This window comes from Wyeomyia smithii, chromosome 2 (assembly GCF_029784165.1).
Source record: "Wyeomyia smithii strain HCP4-BCI-WySm-NY-G18 chromosome 2, ASM2978416v1, whole genome shotgun sequence".
Lineage (NCBI taxonomy): Eukaryota > Metazoa > Arthropoda > Insecta > Diptera > Culicidae > Wyeomyia > Wyeomyia smithii.
The window spans coordinates 149,533,823-149,559,752 of record NC_073695.1 but is presented as its reverse complement, the minus strand read 5'-3'; the positions used below and the strand labels follow the sequence as shown (position 1 = coordinate 149,559,752).

At 39.9% G+C, this 25,930-nt stretch overlaps 1 protein-coding gene across 1 annotated transcript in view; it reads right to left on the bottom strand.

Moving 5' to 3' along the window:
* Positions 1–298: 298 nt before the first annotated feature.
* Positions 299–25,930, bottom strand: part of LOC129720061 (NACHT and WD repeat domain-containing protein 2-like) — a 302,766-nt gene continuing 277,134 nt past the window's right edge. The window contains exons 11-13 of the mRNA XM_055671472.1: positions 1,512–1,741; positions 1,268–1,455; positions 299–1,210 (exon numbers count right to left, since the gene is read on the bottom strand). Coding sequence (XP_055527447.1) covers positions 893–1,210; positions 1,268–1,455; positions 1,512–1,741 — 736 coding nt within the window. The 3' untranslated portion in view covers positions 299–892. The remainder of the gene's footprint in view (positions 1,211–1,267; positions 1,456–1,511; positions 1,742–25,930) is intronic.

Here is a 25,930-nt window from a genome sequence, read left to right as displayed (position 1 = left end):
AGTTAATATTTTCTCGTTTTGCGCTATAATCCAAAGTTGATTATCTTCATCTTCATGCATACTCTGACTATTATTACGTGTTTGCGTCGCTTAGTGTTTTGCTACGGTCATGCAGAACGCAAATAACGGCGCGATGCGATTCGGCAAGACGAAATCTGTTGAAATGTATAGCTCTATTTCGCCTTGAAAAGAGCTGTACATTTCACCACGGTAAGGCGAATCGCATCGCGCCGGCATTCGCGTTCTGCATAACCGTAGCTTTTGTTCCATTCCCGTTTAATGATGTCGTATTAAATGTGCATATTACAATTCGGCAGCACTTCAACTTCTCATTTGCACAAAATTTAAAAATATTCAATGAACTTCATTCAAAATATCAAACAAAAAGAAATTTCAATACTGCCAATGAACGGTCAACGTTTATTAACTAGAAAAAATGACTGACATGCAAGCAGCCGTGTTATTATTCTTGTAAAAGTATTCTACTTCAACCTTGCGGTCGTGGCTTTGCATACAACCTTCTAGTGATTTTTCTTTTCAATTACTACACACTTTTTTACTACAAATTGATTATTTGATAATTTTGTCGAGAAAACTGGAATGAAAAAATAAGACAGTACCCTAGCGCGCTCAATAATGCCATATGGCATCCGGATATATCTTGAAAACCAAGATGTATTCGATATCCTAGCAATTTTTTTTTCTTATTTCAGGTGCTAATAGTTCTCTTTGAAATTTTCAGCGAGAAAAGTTCATGGTGAGGAATTAGACCGACGGAAAATAAGCGAGAATAAAAATTCATGGGGTAGTTCTAGGCTAATTCGGGTTAACCTTCTCCTTTTAAATTTGACAAAGTGTCCTGTTGTGGGATACGCAGTCTTCGATGATATCCTTACCTTACACCTGCAACTGCATAATCAATTTTCGAACTAAGCATTATTGAATTTGACTGCGTGGTTTTAGTAGATATATTGCGTACACTATGAGGTAATGCAAGATATATGGCGTCTTTTGCTGTAAATCCTTCTTTAGAAACATCCCAAACAACAAATCCATTAGCCGTACTTGCCAGGAGAAACTGATCGTTTTGGTCCATTTTGAGCTGTAAAGCAATTTCTTTGGTGTCATTATCATACCTTGGTAAATCGCGCACATATTTCCACTCTACCAATTTGTTGCTTTCATCCTCCATATATTGAAATTCACTAACCTGAAATAATGTCAAAGTTAATTGTGCTAAGCATGATTACGTTCAATAATTCGCAACTTGGAACGAATTTTCATGACAACAACAATACATGGTTGATCGCTCTTTATTCATTGTAAATACGCTATGCATGTTAACAAACGTTTTATTGAAATCGCTTTTCATGGTATAAAGCATCAACCTAGTGTCGGCAATTTCACCTGACCATAAAACGGCAAACATATCAGCATATTCTGTAAATTCCATGACTGAAGTAATCGTTTATTAGTGATTTGATTGATTTAAATAAGCATTCGATTCTTACACAATAATTCCCAATTTCCGACTATACCGTTCATTTCAAATTTTTCGATCAATGTTCCTCTCATATCAAAGCAGGCGTAGCGAAGTTTTGTGTGAAGAAACAAATTTTTGTTCAACAGGTGCATACCAGTTATCGCTTCATTCTCCTCGAAAGGATTATTTATAATAGCGAGCTCGCTTGAAAGCATGTTTAAAAGAATACTTTGATTGTTATTCGTGTATGCAGCAGCCCTAGAAAATAGAAATGTATTTAGATTCTTAGTAAAACAAATATAGTAAATAACCTTGCTATAATATGTGTCGTTTCAAATAAATGATAGATGAAGAAAAAACTTGGTATAATCTACTATATAAAAGTGAAATTCCGTAACCTACTTGATCTCATTGATATAATTTCCTCCGGTTCTGAGGTGTACAGTAATCACCATCAATTTAAATCGTCAAAAAATAAGTGATGATATGTAGGATGTTCATACATGAAATACATTGATGTTGGTTTAAATTAGTTTATTTGACACGGCACGATACATTTTCTGTTTTACTGAGCCAAGTACAATTCGTATTAATTCTACGTTAGCAGGGAAAAGAGGGAGGCCTTATTTTTATTCTCGCGTCCGACTACGAGGGATTTAAGGTGAGAGGAGGGGAGATACAATTTTGACTTAAAACTATTTTGGAACTTTGTTTTTCAACTGGTAGAGCAATTGTATTCTTGTTTGTTGTGGGTTCAAAATATTTGTGTAAGCATAAATGCGGGCTCTTCGTTTCCGTGTCTTCAGCATAGCATATTTGTATCCTTAATCTGACAAATAGACATAGAAAATTTTAAATTTTAATGTCAGTCTTTTTCAGAAAGCAGTATAGCTGTGTCATGTACTGGATATCACCACTTCCCAGAATGTCTCTAACGGGTACGTTCGGTTGTTTTCCTCGGGCCCGAAGGGAATCTATAAGCTCGGACCTAACACCACAGTATTCGGTACACGACCAAACAACATGCTCGATGTCATGGTAGCCATCGCCACAAACGCAGTGATTACTGTCTACAAGCCCTATACGAAAGAGATGCGTGTTTAACGTGTAGTGATTGGACATAAGTCTGGACATCACGCGAATGAAGTCCCGACCGACATCCAACCCCTTGAACCATGCTTTCGTCGATACCTTAGGAAAAATGGAATGTAGCCACCGTCCCAGTTCATCTGAGTTCCATGATGATTGCCAACTGTTGAGTGTTCTCTGACGCAAAATGCTATAAAATTCATCATAAGCAATTGGTCTTTCATAAATATCGCCATCAATAGCACCCACCTTAGCTAAAGAGTCAGCCTTTTCATTACCCGGAATCGAGCAATGAGAAGGGACCCACGCTAAGGTAACCCGGTAATTTTTATCTATTAAAGCACTTAAAAACCGCCGTATTTTCCCCAGGAAATACAGGGTGTGCTTCATAGGCTTCATCGATCGCAGAGCCTGAATGGCACTGAGACTATCTGTGAAGATGAAGTAGTGGTCTGTGGGTAGGGTTTCGATGATTCCAAGAGAGTACTGAATAGCAGCAAGTTCTGCGACGTACACGGAAGCAGGAGCATCGAGTTTGTAGGAGGCGGTAAAATTTTCGTGGAAAACACCGAAGCCAGTGGACTCATCTAGATTAGATCCGTCAGTGTAAAACCTTTTATCATAACTAACATGTTTAAATTTATTGGAAAAAATCTTAGGGATCTCTTGGGGTCGCAATTGATCTGGGATACCAGAAATGTCTTGTTTCATGATGGTGTCGAAGAATATAGCATTATTAGAAGTATCTAAAAGTGCGACATTGGAGGAATCGTATGAAGAAGGATTAATATCTTGAGCCATATAGTCAAAATATAAAGTCATAAATCTGGATTGAGATTGAAGGTCGACCAACCTCTCGAAATTTTCAATTACTAATGGGTTCATAACTGTGCATCAAATTAGCAACCGGTAAGAGAGATTCCAAAAACGATGTTTCAACGGAAAAATACCCGCTAACACTTCAAGACTCATCGTATGGGTCGACTGCATGCAACCCAAGGCAATACGCAAACAACGATATTGTATTCTCTATAATTTTATAATGTGCGTGTTCGCGGCGGAGCGAAAGCAGAAACAGCCGTACTCAAGAACTGACAATATCGTTGTTTGGTAAAGCCTTAGAAGGTCTCCTGGGTGGGCTCCCCACCAGGTTCCGGTAATCGTACGAAGAAAATTAATCTTCTGTTGGCATTTTCGTGTCAGATACCTAATATGACAAGCCCAGGTGCATTTAGAGTCGAACCAGAGCCCGAGATATTTAGCGACTAAAACCTGAGTGATCGTTTTACCCGTTAGTAGGAGCTGCAGCTGAGCTGGGTTATGCTTCCTAGAAAAAACGACCAACTCAGTTTTCTCCGGAGAGAATTCGATACCCAGCTTAAGAGCCCAATCAGACAAATTGTCTAAGGTATCTTGCAATGGTCCTTGCAGATCGCTAGCCTCGCTACCAGTAATGGATACAACGCTATCGTCTGCAAGTTGCCTTAGCGTGCATCAATTTGCAAGACATTCATCGATGTCATTGACGTAAAAATTATATAAGAGAGGACTTAAACATGAACCCTGGGGAAGGCCCATGTTACTAATTCGGGAAGTTGTCGAATCGCCATGTGAGAAATACATATGCTTTTCTGACAACAAATTGAGCTAAACGTTATTCAAATTTGGTGAAAGTCCCTGCGAATGAAGTTTCGCGCTTAAAACTTCTACAGAGACAGAGTCAAAAGCCCCCTTAATATCCAAGAACGCAGAAGCCATTTGCTCTTTTCGAGCAAATGCGAGTTGAATTTCAGTAGAAAGCAACGCTAGGCAATCGTTCGTCCCTTTGCCCCAGCGAAAGCCAAATTGAGTATCTGAAAGTAAACCGTTTGTTTCGACCCATTTGTCTAACCGTAAGAGGATCATTTTCTCCATTAATTTCCGGAGGCAAGAGAGCATCGCAATCGGCCTATATGAATTGTGATCAGAGGCAGGTTTCCCGGGTTTCCGAATAGCAATGACTTTTACCTCCCTCCAGTCATGCGGAACAATATTTAGCTCAAGAAACTTGTTGAACAAGTCCAACAAACGCCTTTTTGCAGAGTCGGGTAGATTCTTCAACAGGTTGAATTTTATTCTATCTAACCCTGGAGCCTTATTGTTGCACGACAGGAGAGCCATTGAAAATTCCAACATCGAAAATGGAGGCTCTTCCGTAGTTACTATAAACGCGTCGCGAAAGGTTTTCTGTTCCGGTACAGAGTCCGGACAGACCTTTTTGGCAAAATCAAGTATCCAGCGATCTGAATACTCCTCACTCTCATTCGAAACGTCACGGTTCCGCAGCGCCTGGCGGTATCCCAAAGAGTGCTCATCGCTGTTTCCCTCGACAACGCGTTTACGAACCGCCGCCAGTACCCGCGTTTTTTCGCCTTTACTAAGCTCTTCATCTGCCTGCCCAGTGCCTCGTACTTTCGTAGTAGGTTGACAGTGCCGTACTCCCGGTAGTCCTTATACGCCGCGGACCTTCGCGCGTACAGCTCAGAGCACTCTTTGTCCCACCATTTGTTGGGAGGACGTTGTCTAATCGCTTGCGTCGCGGCGTCGATTATCAAGCCAGCTAAGAACGTGTATTCTTCCTCCGGAGGAAGTTCCTCGTGAGTCTCGATAGATTCCGCTATAATAGACTCATAACGCTTCTAATCAATATTACGTGTAAGGTCGTAGGAAATATTGATTGGGTTCGGGGGAGTTGAACCATTAGCAATTGATATAACGATTGGAAGATGATCACTACCGTGGGGGTCGTTGATTACTTTCCACTGGCAATCTAACGCTAGTGATGTCGAGCAGAGGGATAGGTCAAGCACGCTTTCACGTGCTGGAGGATTAGGTACACGTGTCGCTTCCCCAGTATTCAAAACTGTCATATTGAAGTCGTCGATCAAGTTACAGATTAAAGAAGATCGGTTGCCGTCGTACAGCGACCCCCATAGCGAACAGTGAGAGTCAAAATCTCCCAAAATCAAAAAAGGTGCGGGAAGCAATTCTGCTATATCAAGGAGTTGCTTCTGTTCAATCCGCGCGGATGGGGGAATATATAACGAAACAAGGCAAAGGTCTTTTCCATTCATATTCGTTTGAATGGCAACAACTTCAATATCCGAGATCGAGGGGAGGTCGATTCTGAAAAAAGAATAGCTTTTTTTGATCCCTAAAAGTACCCCTCCACCGTGTGAGTTTTGATCTCGACGAATGATGTTAAAATTGTGGAAATTAAGTTGGTCATTTGAATTGAGAAAAATTTCACAAAGCGCGAACGCATCACAATTGTATGTGTTTATCAAATGTGAAAATAAATCAAATTTGGAGATGATACTTCTGCAGTTCCACTGTAACACAGTGACAAAATTCCTAACCTCTTCCGACGTATTAGTCATCGAAAGATAGCTGAGATGAGGGCCAAGTTGCTGTGAGTTGCTTCAAAAAGGTTTTCACTGTAGGGAGAAGGGCAAGAAGAATGTTTTGAAGGGGATCTGGTATGTTGAATGTTTTAAATATCCAGTCCACAATATCAGAGAATTTTATGAACCCTGTTTCTTTTATGTCTTCTGATCGAGAAATGGGTGCACGAGGGGTTTTTGGTGCCCCAGGAAGCGGTGGGTACTCCTGGTTTGATTTGAAATTAAAACCGGGGGGTACTTGCTTCGGTTTTTCTTCACCGCTTCCTTTTTGTGTTGTCTTATTGGTCATTCCGCTAGGGGTTATCTTACGACCTTTACGAGAAAGATTAGGAGAGTTGAGCATTCTCCTCTTCCTAGATCCCTCTGGCAAGGCATAAGAACACCCTTCGACGGGATCGTCAGATGTACCCTCATCGGTTGGCAAAAAGGAAAAGATGTTTCCTGTCGAGGGTGGCTCAGCCCTCTTAAGTATTTCTGCAAAAAAGCGCTTTGATCGTTCCTTAAGGGAACGCTTAATTTTTTCCTCGCGCTGTTTGTACGCGGGACATGCCGGAAGGTCATGCCGAGTTCCCTCGCAATAAAGACACTTTTCAGTATCCCCACTGCAAGCGTTCTCAGCATGATTGCCTCCGCACTTGCTACAGCGTGCCTTGTTGCAGCAGTAGGTGGCTGTGTGACCTAACTGCTTACAGTTTTGGCAATGCATGACCCGCGGTACGAACAGGCGTACAGGTAGACGAACCCTGTCCAAGCGGACGTAGTTCGGCAGCGCGGATCCGGCGAATGTTACTCGGAAGGAATCCGAAGGGAGGAATTTCTTCTTCCCTTCTTAAATGGATACTGAATGCAATTGCTTGCAATCCAGTATCTTTACACTTTGCATCAAGGGGTTTTTAAAACAGCCAACTCCATGACGCAAAATGTCATCGACAGTGAGATTCCCCTCGGTAACCACACCGTCGATTTCTACATCCTTGGCAGGGATTTACACGCGATACTCTCTCGTGAAGAGCTCGTAGCCAGCAATTTCGTTTGCTTGCTTCAAGCTATTCACGACAACTCGCAGTTTGTTCGGCCTCACCTTCGTAATCTCGGTTACGGCTGAAAAATGTTTTGCCAGGTCCTTGCCAATTTGAATAATATTCAATGGCTTCTTTATGGGCCGGAAATTAACAACGTAGGGACCGCCAGCGGCATCTGGGTAAGCTTTTACCCGTACTTCCGGTACTCTTGGTACAGGACTTGGCAAAGGGGAGGGCACAGGGGAAGGTAGGGGTGAGCTGATGGGAGAAATTTCAATTTCTTCCCCGTTTGTTTCCACTTCCAGGAAAAGTTGCACCTGCATGTCGTCCATTTTGCGGGAGCGTTACGCTCTACCGCACACAAACGATAAATATTCGAAAAAAGGGGGGGGGGGGGTGGGGGTGTTCAAGTAGTTGATATTAAATTTTAAAAACAATTTTTCTATCTACAATGGATCAAATAAAAAAAAAACAGTAATACTAATACTAATAACAATAGTAATAATAATAATAATAATTATAGTAGTAATAATAATAATAACAATAATAATATCAATAATAATATTAATAATAATATTATAACATAGTAATAATATTGATAATAATAGTAAAAATTCTAAAGGTAATACTTCACCGAACGTCTAAGTCACGACCTCACGGCTGATAGTAGGATTAATCGAGCGTCTCCGCAGAACAAACAATGACGATCCAGCTTCGTGTTGTGACACAGTGGCCGTATCCTATACCTGACCTTGTAGATGCCACTTGTAGTTGACTTCCACTCGCTCGATCGAATGGTGGTCCGTGCTGCTAGCGGGGTAACAGCGGTGCGGGAGAATTATTCTTGCTGATATATCAGCTGCGTATCGAATCACTGGCGGGGTAGCCTGCCCCTATCAGTGTGCAGATGTTTCTGCCGATATATAACAGGCTATTGTTATCGCGCTGCACAAGAACTAATTGACAAAAAAAACACCCGTACGATAACTCGTGTATTGTTATTTTGCGAACTCAAACGGAGATAAACAATTTGCGTCTAATCGAGACGAAAGCAAAACAACGAATGAAAATACATTGATGTTCGAGAAAAACATTTGAAGAAAAATAATATAATTACTTAAAATTTAGATATTATTTACAAAACTACGTGAAACATGCAATATCATGATTTTTAATGCTTAATGTGTCTCTGAATCAAAATTCAAAGCATTGATAGGGTATCGGCTCTATCATCGTCAGGTTTTACCTATTGTTGGTGATGGCTCTTCACAATGCAGAGCGTCTTCCTGCAAAAGATTAGTTCTTTATGACTTCATTACTTAATTGGACAAATCTGACGATAATAGAGCCGATACCCTATGTGATTTTATTTTCAATAAGTTATTCGTTGTTCCTTCAACATCTGCAAATATTTTCTTGCAGAAACCCTCATTTTTTTATTAAGTGCGAGTCAAGCATAAACAATCGCATATCTGATGTTTTCATAGTTTCGCGAATAGTATTACATTATAGGACTTTACTATTACTCAAACCAGATCATCGGGCAAGAAGAAACATTTAGCTGGAGGAAATACCCCATTTGATTGGTTTAAATATCGATTTATCGCTTATCGCCTTAAGCATTGAAAGTTATGATTTCAAAATTGTAATGTAGTATTGAGCAATTTTTAGTAATCAGAAACCTTCCCAGACCCAGACTTTCATTGGGGAGAAGAGCAAATCATAAATTGTCATGCTGTTTTCTTACGATGATTTCTTTTTTCCAAATTTGACATAAACAGAGGTTTCACTGTACACGACTGTAGACTGACCCGAACACCACCCTATATAGATATCTTCGGAACTGGGGTGACTCTACACACAATCTTGATTTTAATTTTTTAATTCCACTTTCGGTTTCTAGATAACAGCACAAGCTGGTCAAACACCATCCGATTGTAGAGATGCAATGATAAACTGAAAAATATAATAATAATAAATTCGTTCTTATGATAAATTGTAGCTACACAATAAAATATAAAGACAATCCGAAATTCATTTCCGAATATCATTGATTTGTAACGCACTAGTCTCTGTTCACCGCCTATATTTCCGCAACCGCATGCATACACACGCGTGCAAGACAGCAACAAAAAAAAAGAAGTGAAAGAAGCAGAATTTCGTCCGAACCTATAAATAAGCGCAAATCTCAGTTGTTAGCTCATTCAAAATTCGGATGTCATACCAAGCAGACAACAGCAGTAAATACCTCCCCAGCGGAACGGAAGCAACCACCAACCACCCACACGAGCAGCTCCGAGTAGGCGGAGACCTGATTGAAAAAAAGGTTACGATGAGTAGGCGCAGTCCTTATTTATTAATGAGAAAGTAGGCTCCGATGAGTAGGCGGAGACCTAATTATAATAACTGTTTGACAAGAAAATAGGCTCCAATGAGTAGATGGAGATCTGATTGAATTTATGACCTTAATTGTTTTAGGGGCCGTCCACATACCACGTGGACAGCTTTGGGGGGGGGGGGGGGGGTCCACGCTTGTCCACGGTATGGGGGGGGGGTAATGATAGTGTCCACGTGGACACCTTTTTTCCTAACCCTTCAAAAAAAAATTGTGATCTATAATAAGAATTGTACAGATTTTCTTTTTGATTAACAGACCTAACTCTGGGAATTCGAATGTAGCTCTGTTGAAGCTTCAAACACTCGCGCTATGTTTCATACAACATGCTCTGCCGACATGATATCATTTACATTTCGTTCCGCATTCTCTCTAAATGAGTAGAAAAAAAATTGTCTTTCACTCGGAACGTTGATTCATCCTTTCCTTGCCGTGGTACCGACAGTTTAGAATGAACTGCCAGAACTAGAGTTTAAAACAGCAATGAGTAAACAAATTCAAGTAGATTGCGCATTTTTTGGCCCCTTCTAGTTGATAACAACTACATGATAATGATAAACCGATGCGATTCATTGCGGCAAACAGCAAGTCTATTATTTCTTTTCTGCTGTGAGGTCAGCTGAGGTCGACAAGCAAGTTTATTTGATGTAATTCACCAACAATTATAGGCTATTTCGCTCATTGTCAGAGTATACTTATATTTGCACAGACTTTCTCAAAATGTGTGCTGATTTTTGCAGACTTTTGCTTGCGCGAGCGAAATTTTTCCAATCATGGATAGATTTTTTTGCAGGTTTCGAGCAGGTTTTTCTTTGTTTTTTTTTTTTTCAGCAGTTACTGACATTTTTTAAAAACAACTGGGATCTCTGGTATTAGTAACAATTATTAAGACGAATATTTTCAAAACTCGGCTTCAACTGTCACGAATAGCAGCGAGCAGTTAGTATTTACTACCTGTACTGATTCAAAACAGATGCTGTTCGCAATCGATAATGCGAAATGCATGAGCATTTCTTTTGTAAATAAAATCATTGACCTTTTCCATTCATTCTTTGAAATGTATCCCATAATTCAAATCAATATAATGTATGGTCTAAGGCTGATGCTTTACTGAGTGTCGAGTGGCGCAAAGGGAAGCGTTTTCATATATAAGCGTTTACATATATACATATATATATTATTCATCACGTGTTCAAACACAAAAAACTGGCGACCAATCAGCGTTGTTTGTGAATCGGCAAACTACTACTTTCCTTTAACAGAAAAAAAAACCTTTTGTTGGTGGCATTGCGCCGTTGATTCAGGCCACTGCCATGCTAAATGCCAACGCGAGCGATCGGGTGAGATTCTTGCCGTAGGTAAATAAACAGCCGTAAATAGAGTTGTTCATCAACCTACGGCAAAAATCTCGCCCTGGCAGAGGCCTAAATCAACGGCGCAATGCCACCAACAAAAGGTTTTTTTTTTGTGTTAGAGGAAAGTAGCAGTTTGCCGATTCAAAAACAACGCTGATTGGTCGCCGGTTTTTTCTCTGATTGTTTTCTGTCAATCTGTCGATTCACAAACAACGCTGATTGGTCGCTGGTTTTTCAATAAATAAAGAATAAGAAGAAAATCAATTGTTTAAAAGGAATTGCTCTACGTAGATTCAATTCATTCAAAGTTCAAACCTTGTATCATATACGACGGAACAAGTGTTTCAGATTATTCGCGTCTTTTTTTTCCTGCTTAAACGATCCATGCTACAATCAATTGTCTTTTTCGATAGCTTAAAAAAAATTTCGCGGTTATTTTTTTTCAATGGTGCTTGCGTATTGTGATTTAAAGTGATTGATAAGGACAAAATGTCGTACAATGATTTGTATGAAGCTTACAAACGCTGCTTCGGCTCGGAGTTCAGTGGAAAAAAAATTCAGGATGACGTTAATGTTTTGTGGAAAAAGTTAAAAAATGACAGTAAAAATTTTCCGAAAAATGTAGAAGAGAAAGTCAAAGAGTTGAAAAAATCTGCGACGGTTAAAAAAGCAGGCCTCATGTCATATTTCACCAAGGTAATTATAATTATATTGTGTATTGTGAATTATGTTCAATTCAGACTACAGCGTATATGACGTAATATTGGCCTTCTTGAGAGCGTCAGACAAAGCTAAGGATTTCAGTGCTTTCTGTGATTCTGGAGAGCCTACAAGGTTTCAATAAAGCTGGAACTCATTACAGGCCCCTGTCAAGCCACCATCAAAGGAACCAAAGCAGTTATCAACGTCGACAGCTGAAGAACATCAACAACCTGTTGGTGGGATTGAGCATGAACCTGGAGAAGAACGAGAACATGTAGAGAGCCAATCATTGCCATCAAGTAAATACTGATATATTGCTTGTAGTTTTTAAATAAAAACGAAAAACATTCCAGCCTCAGAAAACAAAACTTTGAAACGAAAAACCTCTTCAAACAGCGAAGATTCCAGCGACGAAGACGATGGGGTGCAACCTGCACCAGCCCAAGAAAAACTAAAGAAGGAAATTGCCGTTTGTGAATCCGAGCTAAACACTGCTTACCTAGCCCGGGATTCAGGACTTTCAGATTTGTCAGTTCATTGCCGCATTACCAAACTTAAGAATGATTTGGAATCCAAGAGGAAACAATTGAAAAGGAAACAAATCAAGGCAAAGTTGGAGAGAAAATATCGGGCAAACCGGAAAAGCGCTCTGAAGGAGATCTTAGCCAAGGATCCCGAATTGGCCTCATCTCTCAAAGTAAGTGTAATTGAAAAATTGAATCTAATTGACCTATAGAAAACTGGGATTTGAATGTTTTAGATCCGTCAACAACCTGGTACCATCGTCCAAATCGCCATAGCTGGTGGAGCAGCTGATGAACGACGGCGCTCTGAAAAAATCCGCATTTGTAAGACGCTCGATGGGCTACACGATGAACTGGATATACAGGGTTTTAAACTATCCAGAAGCGCCACATATCTTCGCTTGTTACCACACGATGCTCGCAATTCCGAGGGGAAACGACATGTGAAAACGGTACCGGTGAGATTGTGCAAGCCAGAAAATTCACAGCATAAAATTCACGAAGACGGAAAGTTCTGCACTGCAACCATCAGGTAACTTTTCAATATACATTTAAAAATTTGATTCGTGACGATAATCAGTTAAACTTTCATTGAACTTGTGGTAGGCAATCACAATTCCAAAGACACGAAAGAAGTGATTTCAGATATAAGAACAGCTATGCATGATTCTACTTAATAATTTGCGTTTACACTGAATTCATGAGAATGAATTTGTTTTGAAAGTTTAAGACATTTCTAATCTTAAGTTCTAAATAAAAAATCATTCGTTTTCATAAGTTTTGTGTAAATGCAACAGTCACATTTTCATAGTAACATCGGTGGTTTTATTTAGAATTCATAGTATTCTACAAATCTAAATCATAGACTACAGAACCTCTATAAAATCAAACATGTTGGAAATAATATTTTCGTCTCAGATCCGTAGAAACACTGGCATCAATTTTGGGAAATTCCCAGGTTGCTATTGTATCTCAGGACGATAAGGCACGATTTCCTATCGGGATAACCGCTGTCAACAAACAGGCTCCGTTTCTGATGAGCGTTGAGTACAAATTACCTTGCCAGACCACGACTGGGTTGTCGCTGCAAAGCATAAGCTGATACCGAGTGTTTATGCTGGAATTATGATTGCAAATGACAAGATTGATGGAAATCCTGCGTCCGTGTCATACTCCGGGCCAACGTTCGTTGCAATCCGGTCGGGAAAGCATTCGACATCAAACGCTTCCACACACGCACATGATTTCGATATACTGCTTGATACGCCTGAATTTGATGTGATTTTAAAAAGTAAATCATAATTTTCATTAGTTTTCTTTAAAATTTAAAAATATCAAATATTTTAGATAACGGTGATGTCAAACCTGTTATTATTTTATCAGTCGATGGCGGGCCAGACGAAAATCCCCGTTACCCAAAAGTAATAAACCACGCAATCCAGCATTTCCAACGGTACAACCTTGATGCTTTCTACATTTTTACAAATGCACCTGGTCGAAGCGCTTATAACCGCGTAGAAAGGAGAATGGCCGCGAGCTCTCAGGGGTGGTTCTGCCTCACGAGCATTTCGGAAGCCATCTTGATGCACATGGTAGAACAATCGACGAGGATTTGGAGATCGAAAACTTCAAATTTGCAGGAGAGGTATTGGCCGAAATATGGAGTGAATTGACAATCGACAATTATCCTGTGATTGCTGGATATTTCGGAACAGGATCCGAAAAATCGGTTGAAGCACCATCTTTAGAATGGTACGCCTCACATGTGAGAGAAAGCCAATACTTTCTCCAGGTAAGCGAGCATTAATGTTTTATTATAGTTTACAAATCATTGAAACTTTTTAAAAAATTAATAGATTGTGAAATGCAATGATGTTGCCTGCTGTGGATTGCTTCGCAGTGATTTAAAAAACATATTGCCGGACGGATTTTTTCCAGCACCATTCCCAATGCGCCGAACACCCACTGGACTAACCATTTCGGAACCAGAGGAGGTGTGTGATGAAGACACCTTTCCTCCTTTTTTACTACGGAACGCGATAAACATGAAACCAAAGGCTGCAACATACCCTGATCCTCCCCCATACGATCTCTACTGCCCATCGATTAATGATCAGTTGACGAGTATGAATGATTGTTTCATTTTCATTTTTTCAAAAAAAAATTATCTGTAAATTCAACAAATCTAAAAAAATTTTATCTCCCCTCAGGACGACTTTGTGCGGAATGTGGGTTGTATTTTGCATCGAAATCGAATGCAGCTCGTCACAAGAAAGAAAACCACGGTGTTCGTCTTTCTAAAAAAACTCGTCCCTCGAAGATTCTAAGAACGACAATTGATGAAATTTTATGTTGTGTTGACGTCAACGGTCAGACTGAGGTCTTATGGCTGGACAAGGATACTGGGGAAGACATTGAACTGGCGAAAGAAAGCGATGTTGATCCCGTCTTTCCTGTGGTCGGGGATATTTCACACTGGGTACGATCACCTTGGACAGAAGATTGAGTACTGTCAAACGTTCTTTAATTTATCTTGTATTTTGTGTTTTTTTTAATATTTTTAGTATAGTGATAAAATCTATTTATTGAACTAAAGTTAATGTTTATGTTCTCATACGCTAAATAAACATCAGCAACGAACGTTTTTACATTATAACGCTTCTTCGAAAAAAAATGTTCACGTGGACAAATTGACGGGGAGGGGGGTTCGGTCAATGTCCACGGTTGTCCACGGGGGGGAGGGGGGGGTTTCTAAAATGACGAGTTTTCTGTCCACGTGGTATGTGGACGGCCCCTTAAGTGAAAAAAAAATGATAAATTGAAAATTCATTTTTTTCTACAGGAAGTCGAAGAAAAGCATTTAAAAAAAAAATGTTGCTGAAGGAATTAACACTGGTACGGGCAGAACTGACCCAGCTTCGGAATGAAAAAGAGTTGATGTCGGGCACGAACTCATTAAACGAGTTGGAACCGACATATTCGAATGAAGCCAGTAGTAAAACCGCAGTCGCAGGAACAGACACACTTCTGGCTAGTGTGAATAACATGTCACTTAGTACAATGAACATACCGGAATGTAAGCCTTCGGATGACGAGACGGAGATAGATAAAAAAGGGTACGAATACTGGAAGAATATCATTGTTGCCTCTTTGAATTTGATCCATGCAACAGACGAAAACACCAAAATGGACATTTTTAGAATTAAAGCAGGACCCAAGCTTTTAGCACTTCTTCAAGGGGTTCAACCATCCACAGATATGCCTGACGCTCTTGATTGTCCATTCTCAAATGCACTGGCACGACTAGACGGATATTTCGGTTCAAGGGCATACATGCTGTCCCAGCGAAGCAAACTCATAAGCATGATGCAACAAATTACAGAAACAAACATCCAGTACGTTCGACGTATGGCAACATCGGCAAAACTTTGTGGATACGACAAAGAGGACGATGAAATGGAAGCGGTCGCCCGTACAATAATAAAAAACTCAACAGATAAACGTGTGCGCACTTTGGCGCATCGAAATTGGATCAAGCAGGGATCCTTTAATGATCTACTGGATGCTGTGCGCGACTATGAGACAGAGCTGTCAAACGAGGAGGAATTTCGAAAAATTCACCAACCACAACAATCAGCATCGGTAGCAGCAATAGCTACAGAAAATCGTGGACAATTTGATCGAAACAACATGGGTAGATTCAATCGCGGTGAGGAAACTTCAATAGAGCACAAAATTCCAGCTATTAAGCATGAACAGGAGAAAATTGAAATCGCACCTGTTGATGTAAGTGAAATTGATTAATAATGATTTAAGTATTGAATTCTGACAAATTTAAAATAAAATTTTTCATTTCTGTAAACAAACTCTTGTAAAAAAAAATTAAAAAAAAAGTATCCTTGACCTTGTTTGATCATTTTTTCAGTGGTTCACTCATTCAGTATTTCACCTAAAGTTTCACAGAATTTTCCATCTTTTAACGATAGCTTATGAAAGGATTTTACGAATATAAGATAGTGACCTTTAAACTATATTACAGGTACAAACCACATCAGTGGATGATCCAGTTATTAGCGATAGAATCGATTCATTGAACCGTCAGACGGAAGAAGATGCTTTTGTTGTTGCGCGTGAATGATATTCTTCATGGACTCTGGCGCACAAGTAAACACAATAACTAAGGCATATTTTGAGAAAATACTTCAAAGACAGTCGTCTAGTAGCAAGGTAATTGATTTGAGCTACACATCAGACAAACCACTTAGGGCCTACGCCGCACGCACGAACATTGAAGTAATTGCGACGTTTTCCGCGGAGCTTTTCGTATCCAAGGATAGGCCGGTTTTCATTGAAAAGTTCTACGTAGTTAACGAAAATAGGGCTTTACTAGGATTCAGTACTGCCACAAGATACAGTGTTCTAGTTTTGGGGATGAATATACCGGTAGCTAGATCGCTTATTGGAACATATTGGCCATGTGAACTGGCATCCGTAAATGTCATTCATAGCACATCAGGGGCAGAGTTTCCCAAATTCAACGTGCCACCGGTTGTCCTACACTATGACAAACAGATGCCTCCTGCCAGAAACGTATTCACACATATTCCTGCCGCATATAAAGAACAGACAAAACCTAAACTGGATGAGCTGCTATCAACAGGTATAATTGAACGGGTTACTGATCAGATGGATCGTTCCTCTTGCTCGTCACTATTGGTTGTCCCAAAGGGACAAGATGACATACGATTAGTTGTCGATCTGAGAGGCCCCAACAAGTGTATTCACAGAACACCATTCAGAATGCCGACCTTCGAGGAAATACTAATGAACCTGCATGGAGCTAAATGGTTTTCAACTATCGATCTCAGAAGCGCTTTTTTCCATGTTGTCCTCGATGAGAGTTGTCGACATCTTACAAACTTCTTTTCTGGTGATGCGATGTATAGATGCTGCCGTCTGCCATTTGGGCTTTGCAACGCCCCTGATATTTTTCAGGAGATCATGCAATCAACTATTCTTTCTGGATGTAAAGGTGTAGTAAACTACTTGGATGACGTACTCGTTGTGGGGAAAACTAAAGAAGATCACGATAAAAATATGGAAGAAGTTTTCACACGCCTACGGAACCATAATGTGGAAATCAACGTTGAAAAATGTTCCCTGAATCAATCGGAAGTAATATTTCTGGGTTTCAAGCTATCTGAATACGGATGGAGTATAGAAGATAGCAAAATTGAAGCAATAAGGAACTTCAGAAAACCAAAAACACAGAATGAAGTGAAAAGTGAAAAGAAACTGCTAGAGCCGGCCATTTTTATTGGACAAGCGAACATGACGAGGAATTTGATTATATTACGCGACACGCCTGGAAGACAATCCAAACACTAGGTTACTAAAATCGAGACGATGTAACCGAACTTTTCGTAGATGCTTCCCCTCACGGCTTAGGAGCTGTGCTCGTACAGTTTGACTCGAGTGCAAAACCAAGGGTGATTGCTTGTGCCTCAAAGGCATTAACAACCACTGAGATGAAGTACCCACACACACAAAAAGAAGCATTAGAAATCGTGTGGGGAGTAGAGAAGTTTTCCGCTTATTTGATGAGTATTCCTTTTACCATAAGGTCAGACGCGGAATCTAATGAATTTATATTTAGTGGTCTTTATCGTATTGGAAAAAGAGCAGTGTCCCGTGCAGAAGCCTGGGCACTCAGACTGCAACCATATAACTTCAAAGTAGAGCGAATTCCCGGAAACGAAAACTTGGCAGATGCATTATCCAGATTAGTGGAATATAAACACAAGCCAGAGGTATTCGACGATGCAGCAGATCGTCATCTTCTATACCTACTAGATACAGGAACATTAGATCTTCTATACCTACTAGATACAGGAACATTAGATCTTCTATACCTACTAGATACAGGAACATTAGATTTGTCATGGCATGAGATTGAAATTTACGCTGAGGAAGATGAAGAGCAGGTAGAAGTGAGAGAATGCTTGAAAACAGGAAACTGGAGAAAACAACTTCGGAGCTATGAATCTCAGGCAAAACAATTTCTTACTCTGGGAGTTCTGATTTTCAAAACGGATCGCGTGGTTTTGCCATATAAACTAAGAGCGAAAGCTGTTGAAGCTGCACATCAAGGTCACATGGGTGCCGCATCCATGAAAAGAATCTTGAGAAACTTCTTTTGGTGGCCTGGACTAAGCAAAGATGCTGAGAATTACGTTAAACGATGCGAAACATGTTTGAGACTATCCCGTAAAAATCCCCCTTTGCCTTTGACTAACAGGAGACTCCCAGAAGGGCCATGGGAAATATTACAAATTGATTTTTTCACTGATCAAGATTTTGGCTACGGAAAATTTCTAGTAGTTGTTGATTCATATTCGCGTTATCTGCACGTAGTCGAGATGAAAAGTATGGATGCTGAAAATACTAACAACACCCTCTCGCAAATTTTTGAAACCTGGGGCTACCCCTCAGCCATACAAAGCGAAAACGGCCCGCCGTTCCAAAGTGATAAATTCGTCAAAACATGGGAAGAAAAAGGAGTAAAGATCTTCAAATCTATATCTTTAAGTGCTCAATCGAATGGTGCAGTCGAAAGGCAAAACAAGGGAATAAAGGATACGTTGACAGCAGCAAAACTAGATAAATGCAACTGGAAAACAGCGCTACAGAAGTACATACACATGCATAACAAAGTGAGGCCTCTTTCAAGATTGGGGGTGACACCATTTGAACTGCTCGTCGGGTGGAAGTTTAGAGGAACATTTCCATGCCTTTGGAGTTCGAATGATCCAGAACTTTTGGATCGAACAGACATCAGGGAGAAGGATGCAGTTTCCAAGCTTGAGAGCAAGTTATATGCAGATTCTCGAAGAGGGGCAAAACATTCCGATATCGCAGTTGGAGATAAAGTAATCGCAGTGCAACAAAAAAGAGACAAATCTGACCCTACATTCGGAGCAGAGAGATTTACGGTCATTGCCAGAGATGGTGCCAAGGTCGTAATTCAAAGCGAACGTGGTGTTAAATACTCCCGTAACGTCCAAGACGTTAAACGAGTTCCAATCCAACTAGACGAGAATTCATATCGAACGGCCAATGAAGAAGAAGGAAGCGATATTATTCAACCCACACTGGAAGACGAAGACAACAACGAGGAAAATTCACTAATTCGACCAAAGAGAGTTATCAAGAAGCCAAACAGTTTCAAGGACATGGTACTGTTCTCCATTTTTGAGTGAGAGTAGAAGAGATACCCTGTAGAGATGCAATGATAAACTAAAAAATATAATAATAATAAATTCGTTCTTATGATAAATTGTAGCTACACAATAAAATATAAAGACAATCCGATAATCATTTCCGAATACCATTGATTTGTAACGCTTTAGTCTCTGTTCACCGCCTATATTTCCGCAACCGCATGCATACACATGCGTGCAAGACAGCAGCAAAAAAAAAGTGAAAGAAGAAGAATTTCGTCCGAACGCACCTATAAATAAGCGCAAATCTCAGTTGTTAGCTGTTAGCATTCAAAATTCGGATGTCATATCAAGCAGACAACAGCAGTAAATACCTCCCCAGCGGAACGGAAGCAACCACCAACCACCCACACGAGCAGCAGCGGTATCGGGTTGAATCTCTCCCCGTTGCAGGAGCAAATAGGCGCGAAGAAGTTTTGCGGCAGTGACAGCGGTGACGAGTTTAGCTTCTCCCCGTTCGCAGTTCACATTCAGTTGTCGCGGCGAGCAGTCGCTTCGGACCAACCGCAATATCAGGAGCGGCTACTATACCAGGGTCGAATTAACCCCTGGTACTTGGAGTTAATTGAATTTTCATTCGTTAAGCTTTTGCAGCAGAATTAGTTCATCAATGGATCTGGTGGGCTTCATTCGGGCTCCCGAATCTGAAAATCACGACACGGATATTGGTATTTTCAAAAACAGGATGATGCCCAGAAGTAAAAAAAAAACATAGTGGTACCCAAAACACGACCGCATGGTAGACGTGGGACTACGTAATCAAACAAATTATAACTTTTCTCCTGATTTCTCCATGATCGGACAGTCTCTATTGTTTAGGTAATCTTATTTAGTTTTTATAACAAAAAACTTGTGCCGTGTCAAATTGATTATAGGTGGAGAAAGCCAAATTCAGATTTTTAAAAATTAGCTCTATTAGATAGTTAATTTTTATTTTCCTTCTACCTATATAAAACAAAGTAATTTTCCAGAGTGTATATTTTTTCAGAAAGACAAAATTATTATCTACGACTCTGCCAAAGACGTCCCGTAAAAAAACAACATTAAAAAAACCTAACCTAATTGTACATAGTTTAAACCATAATCTAACTATGTTTTTCATATAATACATCAATTTTACATTAAATATTTTTGTCCAGAACAATAAAAAACATCGTTCTTGCCATTTTTACCATGACAAAGGGGGGTCATTATGTATCTTACTGCATTTTTTCAAGCATTTTTCCCATTCATTTAGAAGTCACTGACAATGTTTTTCATGGTAAAATTATTATGGGTGGTAGATTCAACAACAAAGACCTAAATTAATCCACCTAGCGGTCAGACTCAGCCTTTCTCATTCAATCTTATTATTTGTAAAAATAGATGTACATAAATGCATAAATCCAATAAAGGTATATTCACTCTTTGGGTTCTAAAATATTGATGTTGTAATTGGAGTATAAAATATGCAATTTGACGTAATGTTAGTGCTTAGGAAATAGCGTAATAAAAAAAATGACTTTTTATTTCGAACAATTTAATCACGAGCGATACCGGGAACGTTCAAATAGTACGATACCACATTTAAATAATGTTGAGGCCATATATGGGTCATTCCATGTCAAGTGTCTGAGGAAATACATCGACCATCTCCGATTTCGTCCAAAATTTGTAAGTCGATGTATTTCGAGCCGGAACTTATAAGTGCAAAGTGTTGTACCGATTGGTGGACCCCTCGGCCAATGGGACTGCCTCCATTTTTTGCGAGTTTAGCAAAACACTTTTTTATTTTGTGAATATCTCGGGACCCTGAAGAGCTACAGGTGATGTTGACATATAATTTTGAAGGGTTTTAGATGTAGAATCGAACAACGTGATCAATTTTTACTGCAGTGTTGCCAACATTGCATTTTTTCGATTCAAAACTTAATTTGCAATTTCCTTAAAATACCCCCCCTTCGATTTTGATTTTGACCACGCCAATGTGTTTAGCAGACGATTTTACATAGTAATAACTTATCAGCAAAAAACAAAATGTAGCGTTCCAGAGATACAGCATTTTCAAAATTGCCAGATTTTGGATTTTGTCTACGCACGAAAACGCTTCTACATAATTTGCTGCAATCTTAATGGTATCCTAGCAGGCGTTTGTGTAATCGAAGAGATGTACCTTAAAGGAGCATCCGTTAATGATGTAATGCATGATGTAATGATGTGGTGAGGAGTTTGTTATAGTTCTACGAAATTATCCATAGAGGTCTGACTTTGTGACGAAATGCTACGGTGTAAGAGAGGGAAGAGGGTAGAAAAAAATCAAAAAAAAGTTGAAGAGGTTGTTTATAAGACACGACCGCAGAGGCAACGTAGAATACGACAGCCTGTCTTATGTCAATGTCTTTCTTGGAATAGGTTTGGGAATACACTCAATTGGGGTTAATTAATTTAATAGGTTCTTTGCTCCAGATGACGTTTACCTCTGTAGCCGCCACCGCGATTTCACTTGCTGCCGTATCCAAAACAAGAATGAAATTGAATTGTTTTGTGGCTGTCTTTTGTATCAACTTGCACTAAGATATCTTAGTTTAGGCAGTAGCTACGAAGAGGCTAATAGTACATCTATGATATAACAGTTCAAATAACAATTTTCTGCATTTTACGATAGCGTGAATAATTTTACAACTGATTGCTGCAATTAGTAAGACTTGCGCGGAAAATTATGTGATTCAGGCTCACTAGCTCAGAAATTTTTCAGATAAACTTTGAGGTTAAGTGTGTTTGTCAATGCCATTTATTGACAAGTGAATATTTTTTCAACATGGCAATTTTTTTTTATTTTTGGAGTTTTGGATGATTTATAGTGATAATTAAATTCTACATGAGGTGATTTATTAGCAATTATGTATATATGAAAATTTCAATCGCTATACTGCTCGCCACACACGCTATATAGCAAGCCACGTACCCTATATAGCAAGCCACACAAGCTATAGACATGCACATACACGCTATAAACATACACACACGCTATACAGCTAGCCACGCACGCTATATAGCAAGCCACGCACTCTAGCCACACGCTCTATAGAAAGCCACGCACTCTAGCCACACGCTCTGTAGAAAACCACACACGCTAGCCAAACGCTATATAGTAAGCCACGCACGCTAAATAGCAAGCCACACAAGCTATAGACATGCTCAGACACGCTAAACATGCACACGATATATAGCAAACCACGCACGCTATATAGCAAGCCACACGCGCTTTAAACATGAACAAACACGCTACAGACATGCATACACGCCATAAACATACACACACGCTATATAGCAAGCCACACACGCTAGCCACACACCTTATATATTAGGGACACACGCTACGAATATTTACATACACCCGCTGGATGATGGTGGCTTTTCAAATCACCTGGCGGTGCGAGTCTCTTTCAGTTTCGGGTTGTATTCACCCAACGATATCTGAATCGGATTACCGCTGGTGGGGTCTAACTCAGATCGAAGGGAAGCCGAACTGAAAGAGGTAAGAACTGCAGCTAACCACTACCACCGCCGCTGTTGCCCGATTCTGATCCACTTCGCCTACTGCCATCGATGTTGATGTCCGCTGCTGCTGCCTGCTGCTAGTAAACTGATTTGCTTGACGAGAAACAGTCTCTAATATTGCCCGAAGAGTGCATTCCCGGTTAACTAGGTACTCCATTCTGTCGTCCTTTTTAGGGAAAGGCAGCAAGCGACCAATCAAAAGTCGACATTTGCGTTTCGACAATGTTCAACAATTTTCAATATTACAATAGTTTGAACAATCAGATTACAATTTTCTGCATTTGGACGGGTGCTTAAATGATTTTCCAATCGATTGCTGCAAAAATGACAGAAATCGGTTGGAAACTGACTGGATTTATAACGTTTGAAAGTGGACAATTTTTGTGACGCTCTCGATGTTTTCGGTTTTGAAATTTGATCCCTGTTTTGAAATTGGGTCCCTGTAATTGTTGCCGTAAGACGTATTCTACGTCAAAAAACTACGTAATTTATGCATGCTCCCTTAGTAGCTAGTAAATCTCATCGCGTAAGCTGCTGTGATAACCAATACCGTTTTCCAGCGACACAAATTTGTTTTAAATACAATCCAATTAAACACACCATCTTCAAGAAAGAAATGACTGCACCCGTGAGACACATTGTTTACAATTTTGAAATCATAGCAAACCTTAAATCAGGAAAAAACATGACCATTCGCCTGTTAGGAAACGGTTTTAAATTGAGAGAGGATAATTGCTACAATGTGATAAACCAATAAAATGAAGATTCATGTGAAAAGTGTAACCAAAACTCTCCTGTAACTTTTCGTGAAAATGATTCTAGAACGGGATTTTTTGCGTTACATCATTAACGGATGCTCCTCTAAGAAACAACTCTTCGATTACACAAACGCCTGCTAGGATACCATAAGGATAGTAGCTGTTTATGAAGAAGCGCTTTCGTGCGTAGACAAAATCCAAAATCTTGCAATTTTGAAAATGCTGTATCTCTGGAACGCTACATTTTGTTTTTTGCTGATAAGTGATTCCTATGTAACATCGTCTGCTAAACACATTGGCGTGGTCAAAATCAAAATCGAAGGGGGGGTATTTTGAGGAAATTGCAAATTAAGTTTTGAATAAAAAAAAATGCAATGTTGGCAACACTGCAGTAAAAATTGATCACGTTGTTCGATTCTACATCTAAAACCCTTCAAAATGATATGTCAACATCACCTGTAGCTCTTCAGGGTCTCGAGATATTCACAAAATAAAAAAGGTGTTTTGCTAAATTCGCAAAAAGTGGAGGAGGTCCCATTGGCCTGTAACCTACACGTTGCATCTCTCTGGTGCCATCTATATGTCTAATGAAAGGGTTAACTTTGCTGCCCAAAGTGGCAGAGCTTCTTTTCTGTGCAGTTTGTTTACATTGAGTTGTGAGCCATTGCAGAGTTAAGAGCAGCTGTTATCGCTGAATATGTGAAAGGGTACAAACCCGGACACATATTCAAACACCTAAAACCGCTCGTAATCAACCGGAAGCTCGTATACCGGACCATAAATCGGCACCTAGAGACCGGAGGCACCGAGGACAAGGCACGATCTGGACGACCAAGGTCTGTTAGAACTCCAAGACTGAAAAAGATTATACGAGACCGGATTCGCCGGAATCCCGCCCAATCTGCACGGAAGCTGGCCAGGAACCTTAAAATGAACCGAGAATCAATCCGCCTGCTTCTGCGCAAGGATTTAAAACTTACACTGTACAAAAAACAGGTGTTTCATGGGGTTACCAAAGCTACAAAGGGCAAGAGGTACCAACGGTCGCGGGATTTGCTCGGTTGGCGCGCAGATGACGAGATTATTTTTTCGCACGAGAAGCTGTTCGTTTTGGAGCAAACAGTCAATCGCCAAAATGATTAAGTTTGGAGTGTGAGCCTCCAGCAAACTCCTGCGGACAAGCTGAACGTTTCCCGGTTCCAAAATAAAACGTCAGTGATGGTTTGGGGAGCCATTTGCAAGAGAGGTAAACTGCCTCTTATTTCGATAAAGGGGTCAAAATCAACGCAGCGTACTACCTGGACATGGTTTTGAATAAAAATGTTCTGCCTCAAGCTGAACTATTGTTTGAAGATGATTACTACTGCTTCCAGCAAGATGGCGCCCCATCCCACACCGCAAAGGTTGTTCAGGCGTGGTGTGAGGAAAACTAGACCGATTTCATTTCGAAGAATGAATGGCCTCCGTCGTCTCCGTATCTGAATCCACTGGATTATTTCGTGTGGGGATACATGATGTCGAAGCTGAACGACTATAAAATTACAAATTTGGAGTAATTCAAGCGAGTTATCACAAAAATCTGGGACGAGATGCCGATGGAGCACGTGCACGCCGCTTGCGACGACTTTCCGAGACGTCTGAAGCTGGTTCGATCAGAAAAAGGTGGTGTAATTCCGAGATATCGTCTGTGAAGTATCTTTATGAGTTATTGAATAAAGCTATAAAAGTAAGATTAAGATTTTCTTCTTATTCTTTGAAATATTGATTTTTTCCTGTGTGACCGGACCGGACCGGACCGGAAGTTGGTTTTAACCATATTTAGAGAGTTGACCCAAAAAAAAAACTAATTTTGTTTTCGTTTGCTCGGAGCACTTCATTGATTCAGATTATTTGAATCCGCTAGAAATATCAAGAGGGTAAGTGGATTGTCAATGACCAAAGTAGAAGATAAACTAGAGTACCTAGCTTTTTACGCGAGGGATGCGTTCCGATTTTTTATAGAATCGCCTAGTAACGATAGAAATTACAGACGAGCGTCATTCTAAATTGTTGAAACTTCATTCGGATATCATAGTGTATGGTCTAAAGACCAGAATGTAATTTTTAAAATTTTCAGTATTTGCACCAAAAACTGTAAATTTTCTTAAAAACCGATGTATGATTACTTTGACGTGAAACGGAAAACGTGATTGGTATGAGAATAATAAATTGAATGGTTTCTGATATATGGACAAAACCAGTTGGCTTAAGATGCGACTGTAGCGTAATGCTTTCATATTCAGCCTTAAGTTCTATTCAAGTATTCGTATGCGTATTTGTATTTTTCCTTTTTTTTGCAA